General features: G+C 42.5%; 1 protein-coding gene across 6 annotated transcripts in view; it reads left to right on the forward strand.

Moving 5' to 3' along the window:
* The window catches only part of LOC149353183 (uncharacterized), a 77,450-nt gene that overhangs the window by 16,467 nt on the left and 38,083 nt on the right, over positions 1–22,900 (forward strand). For all 6 annotated transcript variants that reach the window (XM_089582378.1, XM_089582379.1, XM_089582380.1 and 3 more), the window contains 2 exons: positions 4,867–4,991; positions 21,772–21,996. In XM_089582378.1, the coding sequence (XP_089438504.1) occupies positions 4,867–4,991; positions 21,772–21,996 (350 nt within the window). The remainder of the gene's footprint in view (positions 1–4,866; positions 4,992–21,771; positions 21,997–22,900) is intronic.

The raw sequence follows: 22,900 nt of genomic DNA on the forward strand, positions 1-22,900 counted from the left end.
GTCGACTCCGCCCACCGTACGAGGGAGAATTAAAAAAAAAGGCGGGAGCCGGGTGTTAATTCGATTTAATTAGAGAAATCGGCCACACAGGGCAATAAGTCGCAGTTTCTAAGAATGCTAGGAACGTGTAGATTGAGTTCCCGCGGCAAAAAGACGAGTTCAGATTCCTCTTCAGTGCACCTTTAATAGAAGTGTTTAATGCTGCAAGTATAACAGACAATGCACTTTAACAAACACCTCAATAAGTATAAGACAATAACAGCTCTCACTTTTCCACACCATATTTCCAGAAAGCCGCAAAGCTTCCGTTGCGAACCACTGCGAACAACACGTGCTCCCTATGGTCTGCCTTTCGCGCGTTGTCACTCTTTAGGCACAGTGAACCTAGCGATGCCTTAAAAATTAACAAGATGCGAAAATACTCTGTCCTGCAACTTTGAAGAGGAGTGGGAATTAGCCGCGCGAGTTGAGGGCTCCCGCAGCTGTGTGATGTAGGCTCCTGAAAGTGTGAGAACAGCACGCACTTGTGGAAGCCATCTCCTCGCGCTTACTGCCCCCACTGTCCTGTGCGATGTTAAAGAACCCCAGGTGGTCGAAATTTCCGGAGCCCTCCACTACGGCGTCTCTCATAGCCTTAGTCGCTTTGGGACGTTAAACCCCATAAAACCAAACCAGTCCTGTGAACGAATGTTATATGATCATGCTGCATTGTTTTAGAAGCAAGTTCCAAGAAGTGTACTGGATACATACCTTCGTAGGCAATCACATGTGCACTAAGCCGCCTTTAAACCAAGGTCGACGCAGTACGGTAGTCCAACATTCCAGAAGAGCCTCAGGCACTTCCCGTATCTTTCGAATTGCTTAAGTTACATACTACTTTCATCCACTGACCGAACAAAGCCACGCATTATAATAACAGAGCTATAAAGCAGCACAACACTACGCATCAAGTCAACAACAACCTCACGGAGCTGTACTGATGGATTGGATTGGACTGGACTGACCCCAAACCATTGTCTATGTTGATGATGATAGCAGAAGGCGCGGGAGTTTTGAATTCACAAATGGTTTCAGTGGCAAGTTTAGCTAACAAAACGGTGGACATATCGCACAACTCCACTAATTTGTAGAAGTTTTCTAAATATAAAACTAGTAATTGAGTTGCTGTAAAATTCTGCAAGAACTGCTTTGCCCGTGTACTGCGCGATGTCAGTGCACGTTAAAGAACTCCAGGTGGTCGAAATTTCTGGAGCCCTCCACTACGGCGTCTCTCATAGCCTTAGTCGCTTTGGGACGTTAAACCCCATAAACCAAACCAAACCAAACTGCTTCTCCCCTTAACTCTTTCCGTACCGTGGGGAAAATGACCATTTTCTGAAGGTTTCAGTACATTTTTTTTTCTGTAAAAACTATTAGATTCAGTATTGATTGCAATACCCAGAAACAGAGCTGAATAAACGTGCTTTATATTAATATACGTTTAAACAATGAATTGCATGTTGCAACAAAAAATTTTATTTGCTAAAAAGATTTCAGAAAAAAATTCAACAAAACTTGCAAAAACACGCTTGTATTTAAAAAGAAAAAAATGTTAAAAAATTTTTGAAATATGCAAATTGTTTGTTACTCTATTGGCTACTCTTTGCAAAAAAAAATCATATCTATCTTGAATAGTATTGTTGCTACAAAACAGTAACTGGAAACCCCATAGTTGTGCATTGGAGCGTGGCCGCCTGTGTTTCAGGCTGGTTTCCATCATCACCGATGTGAAAACGTAATCATCTTCAGCACCTTGCAACATTTTCAGGCTCGTTGTTGCACAGGACGTCAATTAAATCACTCGCAAACGAAACGGAGTCCTGAGATTTGCTATGTCTTAGAGCGCGTGCCTCGCATGTGGAGGCTGCCAAGCGACTATCATGGTACCTCATCTTCGGAGTGCGTTCAAAAAATGCCGTTTTATAGGGTAAAAAAAACTATCGGAAACAATACTTCAGTTCTCCGGCTACAAGCCAGATGCGCATCGTCCCTGTAAGCAACGCGGAAGGCTTCGAAGGCGAAGGCGTCATCTGCGGGCAACATGGCGGTCAATGAGCGCAGGTCCGCGTCTTCATTTCTTCGCAGCGCATTAGAAAGTGTCCATTCGCGGGACAGAACTACATCGGAAACAAAACTTTGGTTCCTGGCCTACAAACTACATCTGCAGCGTGGTCATTAGCAACGCAGAAGGTTCTGAAATCGGGGCATGAAATGATCGTTAGCCCGCTAACGATGCTCAGTGGGTGCGGTAGGGAGTTAAATTAATTTAGCGCGTTGGTGGCTCTTGCACTCAAGGTAGGACGGGAATCGCACCATTTAGAAACGTCTTCGCATCAAACCCTCCAACTGATGCAAATAATTTGTTGAAAGCAGATTTGCGGAATAAGTCTTTTGCAGTTAAAAAAGCAAACTGCATAGTATAGACAGTATACATACACGAAAGGCGCGAATTTTTTGTGGGAAAAAACCTCTATACTCCTGGCCTGGGAAAATACTCTTCCTTACATCCTTCGGATGTACACCTCGTCTCTCATATGGATATACAAAAGTGGACACAGTCTGTACCTTCAACGGATATATGGCAAAGGATATCCAAAGCCGACTTGCGTACGTATGTCCTACGGACGTCCGATCTCGGCGCAGGACGTTAGGATCTGGCTCGGACGTACGACGGATATCTGTGGTTTCTTGGGCTGTTCATTCTTTTCCGTGTATATCTGCCCTTCGTTTGGCCATATCCTGAGGTATTTGTATTCGGCCACTTTGGGTATTTCATGGCCTTGTATTGTAAGCACCTGCTCAGTTGTATCGTTGAAATCATCACACCTGACTTAGTTGCGCTAAAACTGAATCCTAGAGCGTCTCCTTCATCTCCACAACAATTAACCAAAGTTTGTAAATCTTCCTGGCTATCTGCTAACAGTACAATATCGTCCGCATACATTAAACCCGGGAGTCGCTGCTCAACTACATTTCCACCTAATCTGTACGACAGATTATAACCTAGATTACTTTCTTCTAGCCTTCTTTCCATATTTATCACGTAAAGCATGAACAGCAGCAGTGATAGAGGACAACCTTGCCTTAATCCTTTGTGCACCCCCACAGTTGTGGTACTTTTTTTCCCTTCCCATGTAATTTCAATTTCATTATCTCGGTAGATTTCCTGTAGAAAATCAATTACCTCATGACCGATACCTAAATCTTTCAATATGCTCCACAGGAGTTCCCTGTTCACGTTATCGTATGCACCGCTTATGTCCAGAAAGGCTAAAAACAGAGGTCTGTTTTCCGCCTTAGCTATTTCTATGCATTGGGTAAGCACGAACAGGCTATCATCTAAACGCCTACCCCTTCTGAACCCATTCTGAAGTTCTCCGAGTATCCGATTACCTTCTACCCATGCCTGCATTTTTAATTTCACCGCCTGCATTTCCAGCCTGTACAGACGTTATCGTAATCGGACGTTAATCGTAATCGGACGGTAGGAAACATCCCATCCCCCTCATCCGCGCCCAGCGCCGCCACCGCAAGTTCCCCTCCACTTCCTAGCTTCCGCAAAGCGCTGACGTAACACGGGTGAGGGAGAGCCCGGCGGAAGGTGAACGAACAAGAAGGGAACTGACAGAGCCGGCACGCTCGCCCTCCTACAAATGCAACACGATATAATGCCGCGCGGAGCCTCAAAAAGCTACACAGCGCGCATATACCGCACACGTGCTTCGCAGCACACCGCGGAAACCCTTTCTCATAGCCACTCGCAAGTACAGAGGACATTTAATCGAAGGAAGGGGATTAAACAAAGCTAAGCGAATGGATCGGTATAGAGCGAAAATAAGAATATATATGTATATATATGCAAAATGCACAGTCCTGGTCTGAAGTCTCCGGCCCTCACGGTCGGTTTTGAGCAGCACAGTGGGGCACTCACGGCGTCATTAACGACCAAAGGGCCTTGAAAGGATAGGACGAGGGTCTCGCCTCACATAAATTCACAGCTTGACGGATGTCTTTCACGCTACTGTACACGGCTGAAAGGAAACTATGCCCTGAAGGTTTTTGCCGGGTGCGTATACATTATACGGAATACAGGAATGCAAAGTGGGGTTAGAAGGAGGAACCTATCCAGTATCATGTACAGCCTTTGCCAAAGTAACCAGGCTGCACGGTGTGCTTCTCAGGCGTATATTAAAGCTATATTATGCCAGCCCTCAAGCTCTGAATATCTATATGCTAAGGAGAACCCCTGTCCTCACTTTCAAAGAACTTTTCGATCTTCAGGGAAGCCGTAAGGGCTGTACTATACGAATGTGAACCAAACCATACACAGCCTGGTTACTTTTGGAAAATACAAATACAATACACTTGTTTTAATGTGGCAGTGTGCTTAAACATGTTGATGAGCTGATGAAAACTGCAGGCATCGTGGCTGCTACAGAAATAGTTTGCAAGCACATTGAGTGTGAGTAGATTGGTATGTTATACTGTGTCAAGCTACAACTTATTATTTTTTGTGAGGCACTCGTGAATGCTCTTGCCTGTCTTTCCAGGAAGCTGATCAGGGGTGGCATCCTATTTTTAGTGATGAAAGTGTGGCGAGTGCTAAGACAGGGGAAACAGGGGTGCTGTTTTGGCTTCTTGAAATGCTTGGCATGCCATTGGTTGCTTTGATGCTGTGGAGCTTAGCCTCTTATATTTGAAGTCGGGCAAGTCTGTCTGAACAGGGCAGTGTATAGTTTTGGAGAGGCCTTTGTCCTGCAGTGGACACAGACTGATGATGATGATGATGCCTTATTTCTTCGTTTGTATGCTCTTTTACTCTTTCAGAGCATGCCACAGTCCACTATGTGGACTTCGGCAACACTGACAGCGTGGACCTCAACAGTCTGTGTCTCCTTGAAAGGCAGTTTACTAAGCTCCCTGGAATGGCTCTTTATTGTGGTGTTAAGGGCGTAAGTGTGCTTTTGCTATATATATTGTCATATTTTCAAATACAGTAAAAGCTCGTTAATTCGAACTTCAAGGGACCGGGAAAAAAGTTAGAATTATCGAATGGCCTTGAAAATACTGACATGAACCATTTGCATTACGGTGTACGTGTACCGTATTTACTCGCGTAACGAACCCACTCGTATAATGAACCCACCCACTCCCCATTTTTGCCTAAGAATTAAAGAAAAAAAAGCGTCAGTCGTTAACGCTTCCCTCCGTTTCGCACCGTCACAACAGTCCACACCGTCACAACAGTCCACGACACATTTCTTGGCAATGCGCCAAGATGCTGCAGGGTGATTACCTTTTGACCTTAGCTCTAGCAAGGGGGGAAGCAAACTTGGCAGAGTGCCAGCGCTTGTCCGGTTGTGCAAGCCTCGTTTTCAGTACGTTCGCCTTATCCTTCGCTTTATCAGGCCTTAGGCGATTGGATTGGGGCCGACGCTGTCTACTGCCACTCAATCATCGGAACGCGCGATAGCAGCAAACGCCTGCTGCTAAAAGCCGGCGTCATGATCGCGGCTGACCGTGTGCTTCCGTTGGCGGGCGATGGTTGGAAGGATGGACGACACTCGCAAAGCAAAAAAGTTTTTCGCACGTAATTTGTCGCGCCGTCCGAAGTCATAGCATTTCATGGGCGTTGGCTGGGACCGCGCCGACAGTACTTATCCTAATTTCCGAATTAACAGGGCTCGAATTAACGAGTATTTTGTTCCAAGTTTCTGAGGTTGTGCGGAAAAGAGGGTAGGCAGCCGCCACCGCGGCCGCCAACCCCTACCCTCCGGCGCCGCCGGCCGCCGCGCCGGTGATGGCGCCATGTAGGCTTTACTCACTCTTCCATCTTCTGTCCCCGTTTAGGACGTGCGCAGCCTCCAACTATGCGGAGGTGCCTTTTTTTTTCTTTTGGCCACGTGCTGTGTGCCAAGCCACCCAGACACGGTGGTGCGTAGTTCGAATTATCCGTAACTGAACCGACTCGCTTTCGAATTAACGGGCTTTTTTATACACAGATCTCTATGGAGCTTGGCCGGACCAAGTAGTGTAGCTCGAAATATCGAGGTTCGAATTAGCGAGCTTTCACTGTAGATACTTTTAAGTTGAAAAGTTCCAGTGTGTTTCGAAAATCACACATGCAGTAATCAGCTACATTTGCCAGGTGTGAACTTAGTGGCTTGTAGAGATCTGAGAATTAGCATGAATTAACCTTTTAACTTGGTGTTACATGAATTAATCCTTTAAACTTGATGGCGCGGTAGAGTTCTGGTAATTCATCCGAAATTTGTAGGAATTAACCCTTTGCTAGATCGGACGAGTACTCAGGATGCACACGGTTCAAAATGCCACCTTTGTTCTGTTGGCAGTGTTTTATTTGCGGAAAAGCAAACTGGGCGATGAAAAAATATTTTGGTACAAAAAAATGTTGAGAGCACTAGTTGATGAAACACATTAGTCCCACAAGCACTTCGGTCACTTTCACAGGGGAACTCTTTTATTTTTTTTAATTTTATTTTCACAATACTGCAGACCCTCATTTGGGTCCAGGCAGGGAGGGCAGAAAAACACATTCACACAACAGTGTAGCACATATACAATCTAAAATAGCTCACAAAGTGCATTGTCAAAATCAACAGCCGATATCACTTGTAGCGGCAGGGTGTTCCATTCGTCAATAGTTCTCGGGGAAAAAAGAAGATTTAAAAGCGTTAGTATGCGCGAAGTATGGTGCTAAAGTGTGATTATGATGACGTCGAGTTCTACGTGTTTCAGAAAACTGCACATAGGGGGCTGGAGAGATGCCTAGTTTTCCGTGGATTAGTTGGTGAAGGAAAGATAGGCGGGCTATCTTGCGTCTGACGTGGAGAAGTTTAATATTATTTTCTGCCATTAAAGAGGATGGGGAATCAGTTCTGTTGTACTTATTAAATATGGGCGTGTTCAGATAAGAATGGTAATCGAGGTCCCATGACCATTTTTTGTTTTCAATGAAATTTTTATATATGATGGGCAAATGTGTCCACACAAAGGAATGAACCTTAATTTTGCAAGAAGCTTCGTAGTTTTCTCGCAAAAAAATAGCACGTCACAAGAGGTGGAGAACGTCGTTCTTGGCACTTCGCAAAGTTGCAAGTTTGAAGCCTCATTCCATGCATAAAAAATTTTTTCCGCGCATCAGCATTTTTTCAGAGCCTCTCTACAACTTGTACAATCCGAAAAAATAAAAAATGCTTTCTTGCTCTTTCAACCTTCCGAGTAAAAAAATTGAAAACTTCGCTTCTGGAGCTATGCGGTGCAAAAAAGGCACTTTTCAGGGCAGCCTTAGGGCAAGATGCCTAAAGATCTTCCCACTGAATATTTTTCTCAGTATTTTTAAGCTCTTTTTATGCACCTCAGGCAAGTTCTGTTGCTCTAGACTTGGCAGATAATTTTCAGTACGTTCTCAAAATTGGCCAAAGTTCAAAAACGCCAAAAAAGTGACAACTTTGACTTGGGTTAAAAGAAAATCATCATCGAATTTTGTTAAAATTTGCCTGAATAATCCTCAACACATGATAATTTTAAGGCACTAGAAAAGTGTCGCATTATATTGTTTTAAAATACAAAAATAAACACAAAACTGAGTTCATGTTTTTGTTATATAGGATTGCTTATTAATGCCTCTTAGAAATAGTAGCTGTCAGAAATTTGATTTAGCGCTCATTGAACGTGGTTACATTTTATTTATCCCAATAACCAAACCATTCTCAATGCTTATAGAGCTTCTATTCGCTTGTTAGCGGCGCTCTTAATGCGTGAAAATGGGAATAAATTCGCTAATTTGCCTGATGTCATAAGAATTGGCTGGTGGCGGTCAAACGTTGTTTGTATTCTCTAATTTATTCGTCGTACAGTCTATTGGTATATATAATCGATTCTTTAAAGATATTAGATCATTTCTCGGTTCTTAGAAAAATTTTTATATATAAAAGTTAATATTAATACGTTTCTGAAGTCGGCGTTTCCGAACCTGCGTCTGTTTACCTCTGTGTTCAAAGGTTCTACAGGGCACTGTCAGGAGATAAAACGTCGGTTCCTGAGGGGAACGATTTATCTGCAAGGTTTTTAATCGGGAGTCAATTTAAAAATTTGATGCCGCTTCCTGTGCACATTGTAATTCAGAAAATTGTAACAAGAAATAAACAGCGGCAGTTGATTTCGGTTTTGCGCAGAGTATATTGTCCAGTACGAAGCACTAACCAGATCACAGTCTCTTCCATTCAGAAGCAGCGGTGGAGGCCACGTAGGATGCACTGCCTTCAGTTGACTGAACCTAATTCCACAGGTGGAGTGTCTGAACTCAAGTCACTTCCTTTGCCAGTTTCCATTGTTCCTTCTTCACTTCGCGAAAGTCTGCAAGCTCCCTCTGTGGCAGCTCCAGAATAGTGATGTTCATTACTGTTTCTTGAATTGCGTCTAGAGAAGCCTCTGGCTGTGTGTATGGCCTCCCTTGCAGGCTTCCGCAAGATGTGTTGTGATGCTCAATGTTTCACTAGCCCACCAATGCCGTCACAAGCATTTTTGCAGTGTCCAGAGGCCGGAAACATCAATATCGTCCGTTGACATTCACTGCGCTGCAGCTCATGAAACTGGTGGTAGCGATGGCCTCAGTACTAAATTCTTGAAAAATACCGTAGAATATTCTTCCATTATTCTACATTGTATTTTTTCGCAGTCTTTAAACCATCACACCCTTCCTAATGACTGGCTCACCGGCAAAGTAATCCCAGTGCACAAATCAGGGGAAACGCAAGATCCACGTAATTATCGTCCCATCTCACTTACTTCCGTTCCATGTAAAGTTCTAGAGCACATCATATTTAGTCATCTTGTTAATTTCCTAGAATCAAACCAGTTCTTTACTCCGAAACAGCATGGTTTTCGCAAATTCTTCTCGTGTGAAACGCAGCTAATGATTTTCACTAACGACTTGCATGTTTCTTTAGACTCTGGACTCATTACTGATTGCTTATTCTTAGATTTTTCAAAAGCCTTCGATAAAGTCAGTCATTCTCTTTTACTTTTAAAACTGAGCCAACTTAACATTGACCCTAATGTACTCAATTGGATTCGTGCCTTTCTTAGTAACCGTACTCAGTTCGTCTTCGCCAATAACCACGACTCATCACCAGTGCCAGTACATTCAGGTGTGCCCCAGGGGTCGGTTCTTGGCCCGTTATTATTTCTAATATACATCAATGACTTACCTTTAAAGATTTCATCTAACATGTGCTTGTTTGCTGACGACTGCGTAATTTACAGAGTAATTAATAACACTGATGATATTATTCAGCTACAGACAGACTTAAATAAAACTTATGACTGGTGTCAATCGTGGAAAATGGACTTAAACATATCTAAATGCAAATGCATGCGCGTAACCCGTAACCAGCAAACGAGCCCAGATTATTTTATTAACGACACTCAGCTGAATCCAGTCTCGTCTTACAAGTATCTTGGCGTTAATGTTTGTTCTAACCTTTCTTGGAAAGCTCATATCAGGTTCATTACTTCAAAGGCTAACCGCATGCTAGGGTACGTCCGCAGGAATTTTTCATCCTCTCCACCTTCATTGAAAATGCTATTATATACTACACTCATTCGTCCGAAACTAGAGTACGCATGTTCAATTTGGGATCCTGACACCATCACATTAACAAATGAACTCGAGGCCGTGCAGAATCGAAGCGTCCGTTTCATCGTTGGAAACTACCATCGCACTGCCAGTGTAACAAAAATGAAATCTAATCTTAAACTCCCCTTACTCTCCACTCGCCGTAAGCTATCACGCATTTGCCTCTTCCATAAAATTTACTATCACAATCCTTGCCTGAAAGCCATCTGTGTAAAGGCACCATCTTTCATCTCGCCTCGCATAGACCACAATCAAAAAGTAGCTGTTCCACACTGCCGCACAGTGACCTGCTCTAATTCCTTCCTCCCTAAAACATGTCGTGACTGGAATAATCTTTCATCCACAGCCACCTGTGTTAGCGACACTGCGCGTTTTAAAAGCAAATTACTCGCACTGTTAGAATCAGACCAATTGTGATATGTTGTTTACTCATATATAAACTACATAAGGTTTCTTTTTTTGTAATCCTTTTATTTATTTCTTTTTACTCCTGTACTTTTGTTCTCAATGTTTTCGTCCTATGTCTCTAGGATCTTTCAATATTGTTCGTATATATAGCCCTGTTTTTGATCTATGTATTGCTTTCTTCACTGTCCCACCCCCTCTGTAATGCGAAAGCCCTGAGGGTAAAATAAATGAAATGAAATGAAATGAAATTTATTCCTGAAGTGAGCGGGAGCCCCGTCGCTCAAATATATTATCTTCGTGTAGACTGGCGCGTTTTCTTCGAGATGTGCTTTGATTTTCGACAGAGCCAAGCATGCATGAGCGGAATCATGAGACATATCGTCGAAATTAACGGCGTAGTTACGAGTCGATTTTCTTGACATGACAACGCAGGTAAACACGGTTACCTGCTTTTTCTGCCAATGGTACGCTTGTACTGAGTCTGGAAGCACAACTGTTCATTTTTTGGCGAAATCAAAATGTAAAACAATTGCACCTCTCTTGCAGCCGTGTGTTTTTTCATGTATTGCTCTTTATTGCACAGATATAATATAGTTGTAGGGAATGCATTTCATGGCCACTCTTAAAAGTTCTCTCATAAACGATGAAGCGGTCAGAGTTTCTTTAACTAGCTCTCCGTATTCCCATGTAGCAATCAACACTTCATCCTCGCTGCTCATTTCAAAATTTTCCAAAGTGAAAATGCCACCATGTGGATAGTGGTACAATTCCTGAGGAAACATGACGTAGCATCACACCATTGAGCATTACAACACATCTTGCGGAAGCCTGCAAGGGAGGCCATACACACAGCCAGAGGCTTCTGTAGACGCAATTCAAGAAACAGTAAAGAGCATCACTATTCTGAAGCTGCCACAGAGGGAGCTTGCAGACTTTCGCGAAGTGAAGAAGGAACAATGGAAACTGGCAAAGGAAGTGACTTGAGTTCAGACACTCCACCTGTGGAATTAGGTTCAGTCAACTGAAGGCAGTGCATCCTACGTGGCCACCGCTGCTTCTGAATGGAAGAGACTGTGATCTGGTTAGTGCTTCGTGCTGGACAATATACTCTACGCAAAACCAAAATCAACTGCCGCCGTTTATTTCTTGTTACGATTTTCTGAATAGGGGATATTCAAAATTCCGCAAGTGCGTTTTCCCGCATAACAATGTTGTCTCAAACAAGATGGCTGACCATGCGTTTCCAGCTGAAACAAAGCAAGAACGACTGGTTTTTTGTTTGATTCTTCCAAATACGTTTCTTACATTCTATCCACACCTTTAGCGCCTGTCCTGTAGCCCACGTAGTTACTTTATAGCGAAGTCGGCCATCTTGTTTAGGGCAACATATTTATGTGGGAAAGCGCACTTGCGGAATTTTGAAAGCGGCATCAAATTTTTAAATTGCCTCCCGATTAAAACTCCCCTTGATTAAAAACTTCGCAGATAAATCGTTCCCCTCAGAAGACGACGTTTTATCTCCTGACAGTGCCCTGTAGAACCATTGAACACAGAGGTAAATAGACGCAGGTTCGGAAACGCCGACTTCAGAAACGTATTAATATTAACTTTTATATATAACAATTTTTCTAAGAACCGAGAAATGATCTAATATCTTTAAAGAATCGATTATATATACCAATAGACCGTACGACGAATAAATTAGAGAATACAAACAACGTTTGACCGCCACCAGCCAATTCTTATGACATCAGGCAAATTAGCGAATTTATTCCCATTTTCACGCATTAAGAGCGCCGCTAACAAGCGAATAGAAGCTCTATAAGCATTGAGAATGGTTTGGTTATTGGGATAAATAAAATGTAACCACGTTCAATGAGCGCTAAATCAAATTTCTGACAGCTACTATTTCTAAGAGGCATTAATAAGCAATCCTATATAACAAAAACATGAACTCAGTTTTGTGTTTATTTTTGTATTTTAAAACAATATAATGCGACACTTTTCTAGTGCCTTAAAATTATCATGTGTTGAGGATTATTCAGGCAAATTTTAACAAAATTCGATGATGATTTTCTTTTAACCCAAGTCAAAGTTGTTACTTTTTTGGCGTTTTTGAACTTTGGCCAATTTTGAGACCGTACTGAAAATTATCTGCCAAGTCTAGAGTAACAGAACTTGCCTGAGGTGCGTAAAAAGAGCTGTAAAATACTGAGAAAAATATTCAGTGGAAAGATCTTTAGGCATCTTCCCTAAGGCTGCCCTGAAAAGTGCCTTTTTTGCACCGCATAGCTCCAGAAGCGAAGTTTGAAATTTTTTTACTCGGAATCTTGAAAGAGCAAGAAAGCATTTTTTATTTTTTCGGATTGTACAAGTTGTAGAGAGGTTATGAAAAAATGCTGATGCACGGAAAAAATTTTTTATGCATGGAATGAGGCTTCAAACTTGCAACTTTGCGAAGTGCCAAGAACGATGTTCTCCACCTCTTGTGACGTGCGATTTATTTCTGAGAAAACTATGAAGCTTCTTGCAAAACTAAGGTTCATTCCTTTGTGTGGACACAATTGCTCATCATATAAAAATTTCATTGAAAACAAAAAATGGTCATGGGACCTCGATTACCGTTCTTATCTGAACACACCCATATAAAACGTACTGTGCACCTCTGTATTTTTTCTAATTCTCTTAAGTCTTTTTTGCATGTGGGTCCCAAACGATGGCGGCATATTCAAGTTTTGGTCTTATAAGAGTATTGTAGGCTAATCGTTTGCAAAGCTATTAGCAAAACTATTAGTTTGCAAAACTTACATCCCAATGTTCAGTTTGGGTCCTGTGTTAATGGCTGTGAATGGGGCAAATGTACTGAAGTCATAGTGGCAAAGCCAGGTTTTGCACGCAAACATAGTCTCCATGTCCTTCATCAACCATCACCAGCACTGTCAAAAAGTTTGCTTTAACGATGTGGCTGGCCTTTTGTGCCATGTGTCTGCAAGTTTATTTTTCTTTTAGGGAAGGAGTGGGGTCAAAAACATGTATGCACAGCTTGACGCGGGTTCTGCCACCCTACAGGTTGGATATACAGCAGTTTCAGTACCGCAGTTGTTGCATGAAAGAAAGCAATGTCTTGTACACCTAATTATACAAGTGCAGTATGATGGTCTGCAATCAGGTTAATGTAATTACAGTTAACAAATACTGTTTAGAGTTATAAAGAAAACATGTACATGCCTGGTAAGTCATGTAACTACAAGATGGCAGATGATGAGTCCCGTTGCTGAAAAAACTGTGCTGGTCTTAATTCGAACACAGCAAGATCAACATGCCAGCAATAATGGGACATGAGAATAACGACGCAAAGGTAGAAGAGTAAAACATTATGCAATGGATAAAAGTTTGGAGTTATACAGTACAACCTTATGATCTGCGGCAAAAATTTTTGATACCAGAGTTTGAATGGCGGACAAGATCACATTTTTCTTCATTTAGTGCATTCGGTACGATCGGCGCAGTATAGGACAAAGATTGCTTGCTGTAATTTGCATGAGGTGCCGGGATGCTCCATATTACGCCTTATTTGACGAGTGCCGATATTTTCCTTCAGTTTTGCTAGAGGTGTAATGCATCTTTTTCTGTTACATATGATTTGTAGCACAATTGCCTGTAATTATGCAATGCACATAATGGAAGAATATGGTACTTTAAAAATAAAATCACTTGTGGGATAACAGTAGGAAACATTTTCTGTGCAAGGTACAGCTTTTTTTCTGCAACATTTTTTTGTAATTTTCGCATACACAACTCTTATAAGGCCTAGGCTTGAATATGCTTGCACAGTGTGAGACCCCCATACGATGTTTAATATAAATGCTCTTGAAAAAATTCAAAGACGGGCAGTGCGTTTTATTTATTCCAAATACGGTCGCACCGATTCGGTACCTGAATTAATGGCAGAAAATGGTATTGTCACTCTCCAAGCAAGAAGAAAATTCCTCCGTCTTAAATTATTATTTCTCTTACTTAAACACAAACTCGCACTTGATCCTAGCCCTTATGTTTGCCCTCTTACCACTAGGCAGACACGCCACTCTCATGCCCTCTCTTTAACGCCTCACTTTGCAAGGACTAACTTATACAAATTCTCCGTTTTCCCTAATACAATTTCAGATTGGTATAGTTTGCCTGCTTCTTCCCTCCAGTCTTTAGATATGCTGGAATTAAGTATGTAATGACTATGAAATCTTGCCGCCTGTCAGTTCTTGGGTGTCGGTTTTGATTGTGTCAGTTTTTTGTTTTTTGTGCTTATATTTTATGTGCAGTAATAACCGCTTGAACTGGTCTGCTCAATGTGTTGATGTGTTTTGTAACTTGTGCTTTCATGCTTTTTTGAATTTTATGTCTATGTATACCACTCCTGCTTGGGCGCTCAGCCTGCAGTATGTTCGAAATAAAAAAAAAATAAATAATTTTAACAAGTTTGTAATGCCAGTCGTACGCCATACAACACTACAGTACTGTAGAGAAGACGCAACTAAAGCATTATGCAGCAGAATTTTAACTTCGACAGGAAGAATATGCCTTGCGTGCTCAACGATCCCTTTAGCAGAAGATAATGTAGAGCCTAGATACTCGGTATGCATAATCCATGTCAGGTACTTATACTGCAAGAATTTTAAGAGTCTACAATTTCTAAAAGATCAGTACTGAGACATATATGCATTGGCTGTTTTAATCTTTTTCCTTCTGTTGAATACAGGACTGGTTCTTTTCTTTTCTTTTCTCAAATTTTTTTTGCAAAGAATTGACATCTGCCCATACCTGTATACTACTAAGCATGTTATTTGTTACGTTTTCTATTTTGACCTCGGAGGCAGCTGTTATGAACATTGTTGTATCATCTGCATATGAAATAAACGTAGCACCGGATGTACCAAGAACAATATCATTAACATGGATTGAAAATAAGAGCAGTCCAAGTATGCTGCCTTGTGGTATTATGCCGTTGTTAAGCACCCGAATTGCTGATGTGTAATTATTTATATCTACATGCTGTTTCCTATGGAATGGGCAAGACTCGAGCAAACTGTGGGCTATTCCTCGTGCACCATTATTTATTAATTTTGGCATAAAAATACAATGATCTAAAGATCAGATGCCTTTGAAAAGTCAGTGTAGACCCTAAGGGTCATTTTGTTGTCGTTTTGTTGCTGCCAAATGCGACCAGTATAATTTATTTTTGTCTACAAAGCGCTGTTTCTGCTGACTGATGTTGTTTAAAACCATGCTGGAAAGAATACAGCAACTTATTTTTGTTTTTTAAGGAACGAAACAGCGCAACTAAAACGACTCGTGTCTCTTTTTCTTGGTCCTTCATTTTAGTTGCGCTGTTTCGTTCCTTAAAGATGGAATACCAACTCGCCCACTATGCTATGTTGCTACAAGTTATTTTTGTTGAACTACGAAGAAATTCGAATGTGCATTATTTCCTCTATTACCTTTGAAAAGATGTTGTAGTACTGAAATGGGGCAACAGTTGCTCACCGTATTTCTATAGTCTTTTTTAAACACAAGTGACCTGCATCTGTTTTGGATATATCCCTGTAGATAGAACTAAATTATAGATATGTGCTAACACCGGGCATAGTTCTATGTCAAGTACTATATACGTTATGGAACCTATTTGCAAACCATTGGAGTCTTTTGTCTTACTATTTTTGATATCGTTTATGCAGTCACATACTTCAGTTTTATGTGTCAGAGCAAAATATAACTGTGCACTCTTATTCACTGGCACAGATTGAACAGCTTCGCAGATTTTGCTGCTACTAGGCTGCCTATAGAGACCGCCATGCTGCAAAAAAAATATATATATATTAAAGACATTTGCCAGTGAACTGCCAGGGAGACAATTTCCATCATGCTGGATAGTCTCTGGGATCGTGGGATGGCTGTTTGCATGAAAGAGTAACTTTTGCCAGAGTAAATCTGGATATTTAAGGTTTCCTCAGAACATTCATTGACATATAGTAAGAAACCTAACATGTTCTAGTTTCACTATAAGCTTGCTTCTGTATTTTTTAAAATTCAGTGAAAGACTCTAGTTGCCCCTTATTGACAAATTTAGCATAGTACAGTGCATTTTTATGCTTGATCGTTACAAGTAGTTGATACGTGTGCCATGGTTTTCTTGCCCTGCGGGGCCTTTGAACTTTTTTCAAAGGAAAACTAACCTTTTACATGCGCACAAAGAAACTAATGAATGTTTGTATGCTTCATCACTGGTATCTGCATCATAAACAGAATTCCATGTTTCTTGGTTAATAGTGCATCGGAACGATTCTAGTGTCTACGCATTATATCGTGAACATAATTGGCTGCCGCTGCTTTATAACAGATGCATCTTGTTATGTTAACAAGCAAAAATATTTCCTGGGGGTCACTTATATCAGTGTATATGATACCTGGTATGTCTCTCGCAGCTCCTCATGTATTTGCTAAGGGCAAAGGTTTTTCAGTTCAGTACAATGGAACCCCGATTATCTTTCCCCATTCATGTGGCTACCCGCATTTTACAAGGAATTAGCACGGGTCCATCTAAACTCCCCCAAAGAGATAATGAATTTACGGCACGAAATTACATCCCCACATCGTATGGTGACCAACAGCAACTTTGTGGAATGAAAGAGGTCAGTGACGCTCTTACTAGCAGATGTGGCATCACCCTGAGGTATGCTGAATTGGAATTAAGGTGGAGATGTGTGCATATCGAAGTGATACGGTTTATGGTTTATGGGGTTTAACGTCCCAAAGCTGCAACTCAGGCTATGAGGGACGCCGTAGTGAAGGGCTCCGGAAATTTCGACCGCCTGGGGTTCTTTATGCCACACTAGCAGAGGCAGTTTTGCCGATAGCTTGGACTCCACCCGTGCAACTCATATTTGTTGGCATGTGGCCACCCTTGCCTGGCCTGCTATTTCACTTGCTTCACTGACGAAGGTGTAGTGGAAATTGCGTTGGTGGTAAACTGTTAACAAGATTAAGCCTTTAGTGATAAGTAGTGGTTTGTTCTAAAACACTTTAGCTTCGGCACGGATTATGTTAAGCCTAGTGACACTGAGTGAGCAGCACTCTAGCTATTCGCTGTCACCTGGCATACTGGCGGGAGGCACATCAGTTCAGATAGTGTGTCGCCGTTATGGGTTGGCTGGACACGAGGCGGTAGGTGACTATAGCTTAGGTTCTAGGAATAGTAGGGGAGAGTAATAATATTAGTAGAGTTCGCAGATAGAAATAATTTACGGATTAAGAATACCTTCTTCCGCAAACGAGAAAACAGGAACTGGACATGGGAGAGCCCCAATGGTGAGACTAAAAATGAAATAGACTTCATACTGTGCGCTCACCCTGGCATTGTAGAGGATGTGGAAGTCCTCGGTAAGGTCCGTTGTAGCGACCACAGAATGGTAAGGTCTCGTATTAGGTTAGATTTGAAGAGGGAACGGAGGAAACTAGTAAAGCGAGAGGCTTTTAACGAGTTAGCATTAAGAGGGAAGGTAGAGGAATTCGGAATATCGCTGCAGAACAGATTTTCCGCTTTAACTGAAGAAGACGACCGTAGTGTTGAAACAAAGAATGATAATCTCACAGCTATCGTTACAGAGTGCGCCACAGCAGTAGGTGGTAGGATGGTTCGACAGGATACCAGCAAGCTATCTCAGGAGACATCTGATTAAGAAACGCCAAAGCATGAGGACGTCTTAACTCCTCAGACAGGATAGAACTGGCAGAGCCAACGAAGTTAATAAATAAGCGCAAGGTAGCCGACATAAGAAAGTTTAACATGGAGAAAATCGAGCATGCTCTAAGGAACGGAGGTAGCCTAAAATCAGTGAAGAGAAAACTGGGCATAGGTAAAAACCAGATGTATGTGCTAAAAAACAAAGAGGGCAATGTCATTAGCAATAAAGATAGTTAAAGTTGCCGAAGAGTTGTACACAAATCTATACAGTAGCGAATGTAATCATCAAGTTACTGAGGGAGGCAGTCGAGCGCAGCAATGGGACATCCTGCCAGTAACGAAGGAGGAAGTAAAGAAAGCCTTAGGAACAATGCAAAGAGGGAAAGCAGCTGGTGGGGATCAGGTAACAGCAGATTTGCTGAAGGACGGTGGAGAGATTGTGCTACAAAAACTAGCCACCCTGTATACGCAATGCCTCGTGACGTTGAGAGTACCAAAAGCTTGAAAGAACGCCAACATTATCTTAATTCATAAGAAAGGAGACGTCAAGAACTTGAAGAATTACAGACCGATCAGCTTATTGTCCGTTGCCTACAAGGTATTTACTAAGGTAATCACTAATAGAGTTCAGTCAACCAAATGATCAAGCAGGCTTTCGTAAAGGATACTCGACAATTGACCACATTCACACGATCAATCAGGTGATAGAGAAATGCGCAGAATATAACCAACCCCTATATATAGCCTTCATTAATTACGAGAAAGCATTTGGCTCAGTGGAAACCTCAGCTGTCATGCAGGCATTGCGTAATCAGGGTGTGGTAGAGTGTTATGTGATATATTGGAAGATATTTATGACGATTGCACAGCTACGATAGTTCTCCATAAAGTCTGCAATAAAATTCCAATAAGGAAAGTGTCAGGCAGGGAGACACGATCTCGCCAATGCTATTCACCGCTTGCTTACAGGAGGTAATCCGGGGCCTAAAATGGGAAGAGTTGGGGATAAGAGTTCATGGAGAATACCTGAATAATTTGCGATTCGCTGATGACATTGCCTTGCTAAGCCACTCAGGACAAGAACTACAAAGCATGATCAATGAGTTAGACAGGCAGAGCAGAACGGTGGGGCTAAAAATTAACATGCAGAAAACCAAAGTAATGTTCAACAGCCTAGCAAGGGAACAGCAGTTTGCAGTTGGTAGCGAGGTGCTGGAAGTAGTAAGAGAATATGTCTACTTAGGGCAGGTAGTGACCGCAGATCCGGATCATGAGAGGGAAATAACTAGAAGAATAAGAATGGGGTGGAGCGTATATGGCAGGTTTTCTCAGATCCTGAATGGCAGTTTGCCAATATCCCTCAAGAGAAAACTATACAACACCTGTATCTTACCGGTACTCACCTATGGGGCATAAACGTGGAGGCTAACAAAGAGGGTTCAGCTTAAGTTAAGGACAACGCAGCGAGCTATGGAAAGAAAAATGATAGGTGTAACGTTAAGAGATCGGAAGAGGGTGGAGTGGGTGAGGGAACAAACGCGGGTTAATGACATCCTAGTCGAAATCAAGAGAAAGAAATGGGCTTGGGCAGGGAATGTAATGCGAAGGCAAGATAACCACTGGTCCTTAAGGGTAACGGAGTGGATTCCAAGAGAAGGCAAACGTAGCAGGGGCAGAAAGTTAGGTGGGTGGTTGAGATTAAGAAGTTCGCAGGGATACAGTGGCGGCAACTAGCAAAGGACAGGGTTAATTGGAGAGACATGGGAGAGGCCTTTGCCCTGCAGTGGGTGTAGTCAGGCTGATGATGATGATGATTATGGGTACACTCGTAGTGTAGCTTCTGTGCCACAGGCGGAACTTGGTGATCTCGCGTGCAAATTCCCCGTAAATGCGATCCTGCATAAATGGTGGAATGATGGGGTTTCTATGCAGAGTCTGAACAGGATGGCGTGTTGCTGGCATGCTTATACGATGTGCTGCAAAAACAATCTCTTTGAAGATAAGATTCTGAGGAGCTGTACTCCTGACACATTGACTGAAGCGTTAATTTCGAGGCACATGTCACCCCTGGTTATCATGCAGTTATGGGAGATCACGCGCATCTTGTCAATGCCGAAATGCCTCCCGGCAGCGCGCTGAACAATATTTCTCTCGGGGCAAAACCAGGGGCAAAAAAAAAATTTATTATGACAACCAGATTGCTGGGAGCATTTGTTACTCAGATGCCCTTATTATGCAAGATTTCTGGTTATACGGTGGTTTTGTGGGGTCCTATGAAAGTAGTATAATCAGGATTCTACTGTGATGTGTTAGGTTATCTCCGTGTTGTCAGTTTCACTACCCATGCATTACATTCATTGGCAGGAATATGCTCCCAAGCATGGCTGAACCACAACTGAATACTATAAGTGGGACCAGTGTATCCCCCTGTCCAACAAAGGGTTATACCTGCATTTTCTCAAATGTGGTGTAATGGCAGTCTGTACTGGTGTTTGGAACTGGCCTCTGTTACAAACAGCTCTGAAATAGCAGCGTACACTGGAAAGCCTGATCAGCATTATTTTTGCATGCAAAGGACTGTTCTCTAAATTGAAAGTGCAGCTTCTATTTTGCCAGTGGTTGGTTGCAGTTACCAGAAGACTTCGTTTTTACTATCACTGGTGAGCTGCTGTCACTAAAACCATCCAGTGTTGTGCATCCTAAAGTTTGTATCAACTGATAAAGTGCCTGAGATCATGCAAGAGCAGTACATGGCTGGTCAGAGCTGTGCACTGGCCAGCTTCCATAGCCAACCCTGAGGGCCGCCGCGGTGGCTCAGCGGTTATGGTGCTTGGCTGCTGACCCGAAAGACGCGGGTTCGATCCCAGCCGCGGCGGCTGGAATTTCTTTGGAGGAGAAATTCTAGAGGCCCGTGTGCTGTGCGATGTCAGTGCACGTTAAAGAACCCCAGGTGGTCGAAATTTCCGGAGCCCTTCACTACGGCGTCTCTCATAGCCTCAGTCGCTTTGGGACGTTAAACCCCATAAACTAAACCAAACCTAGCCAACCCTGAAGGGCAGAGCAAAAGCAAGTCAAAAAAACTTTCATATGTGGGTAGCTTTGTGAATGTGGCCACTAGCTCCTGACCAGTTGTAGTTTGCATGCCTTTTTTCTCTTCAAAAGGATGCTGCCCTAGGAAAGTTGAAGGGTGCATACACATCTTTACCCTTTTTATTGCAGGCAGTGCCCTTTGTCAGTCCGAGTTTTCCTAGATTCTGCTGATTTTAACTTTTTACTGCGTGTGTGCACAACGGACGGCTTGCTGAGAGCATGTAACGTCAAATTAACTGTGTTCATTGATGCAGGCTCAAAAGTACTTTATACGCTTTGTAACCTACTTTCTGGTGATTCTCGCTAGTTGGATTGATGCAATATTTGTTGCTGCCGCGGTGGCTCAGTAGTTATGATGTTCGACTGCTGAACCGAAAGACACGGTTCGATCCTGGCCGCGGTGGTCGAATTTCGATGGAGGCGAAATTCTAGACGCCCGTGTACTGTGCGATGTCAGTGCACGTTAAAGAACACCAGGGGGTCGAAATTTCCGAAGCCTTTCACTACGGCGTCTCTCATAGCCTGACTCGCTTTGGGACGTTAAACCTCATAAACTAAACCAAGCAATATGTGACATTTAAAGTGAAAATTATGAGCTTTTTCTCATTAATAAAGCATGGGTGCTTGGAACGTTTGGAAAGGAAACAAGGGAAATATACAGTGCTAAATTAGTGGAAGAGAAAGTGCAGAAAGCTTGGGGTCATAACCACGTGCTCCAAGTCAGAATCTGTGGCTGTTGTTGCAGGTGTTGGCTGCTGTTGATTAACTGTCATATATAACGGCTTAGGCAACAGGGCTATATGGTAACACTTGAGTAACATCTTGCTTCTCTTTGCAGCTGAAGGTACCATGTGGCACAAAAACCTTTTCTCTGGAGGCTACGCGCTCATTCCGAGAAAAGATCTCTGCACAGGGCGTAAAGCTACAAGCCTATTTTCACGCTCGAGATTTCTCTTCCCGCTACCATGTGGACATTACAGCTAGGACAGAGGGAGAGCCTGTGAAGAACTTGTCTCAAGAATTCCTCGCTGTCTGCATAAAAGAAAGATCACCACTTCTCCGTGTGAGTACCGATGCTTTACATGCCAATGCTTCACTAGCTTGTGGTGCGAAGTTTTTATACTGTAAAGCCTCGCTAATTTGAAGTTCATTAGGTCATGTGAAACATTAAGATTAAGTAAGTTTTCGATTTATTAGAAAACATGGCAAAACTAAAAAAAGTAAATGCAAAATGTTCAGTTGTGCATGGCACATAGGGTGCATCACTGTTGCTTTTAGAAAAGCTACAACTGCTGCTACTGCAGGAGCTCGGTTGAACTTGCCGCAGTTGTCACCATCAGTGGGTCATCAGTTTGAATGTCTTGAAAACGTTATTTGTTTGTACCTTACATGCCTACAAGGGCATTTAGTAAGGCAGTTGCAGGTTAAAAATAAGCTTGAAATTGCAGAATTGCTTTAACATCTATGTCAAGCTACCGTAGTGATTTGAAAAGCTTTTCGCTACTCGGCGGCAGTTTTATGCTACAGTGTTCTCAACAAGTGTGGGAGTGGCGGCCGAGGTAGGATACATCAGATTAGCAGCGCCACGTGTAGTGAAAATTTAACCCCTTCCATTATCTAGCCAGTATGACGTGTTGCAGCTCCAAATTCACAGCATAAGCAAAACATCATGTGTTTAGCTTGCCAGGTGTCAAGAAATTTGCAAAGCAGCCCACCACAGCAGATGGAGGGCAGCCTGAGCAGCTGTTGGGAGCATACGTGCAGTCTTTCTGTATGGCCCCAGGCTGGCACAGTACATAGAAATGATGCATTTCGCGTGGTGCATACAGCCAACCAATTTTTTAACTGCAACAATTCACACTTGCCCAATATTTTGAACTTTTTTGTGGAACCATTGTCACCTCATCAAAAGATGTACATATATTCATGACCAATATTTCATACTCTGTTGAGCCTGAAAGTTTGAT

Source organism: Amblyomma mixtum, chromosome 3 (assembly GCF_055824585.1).
Source record: "Amblyomma mixtum isolate Tamu chromosome 3, ASM5582458v1, whole genome shotgun sequence".
In the NCBI taxonomy this organism is placed as follows: Eukaryota; Metazoa; Arthropoda; class Arachnida; order Ixodida; family Ixodidae; genus Amblyomma; species Amblyomma mixtum.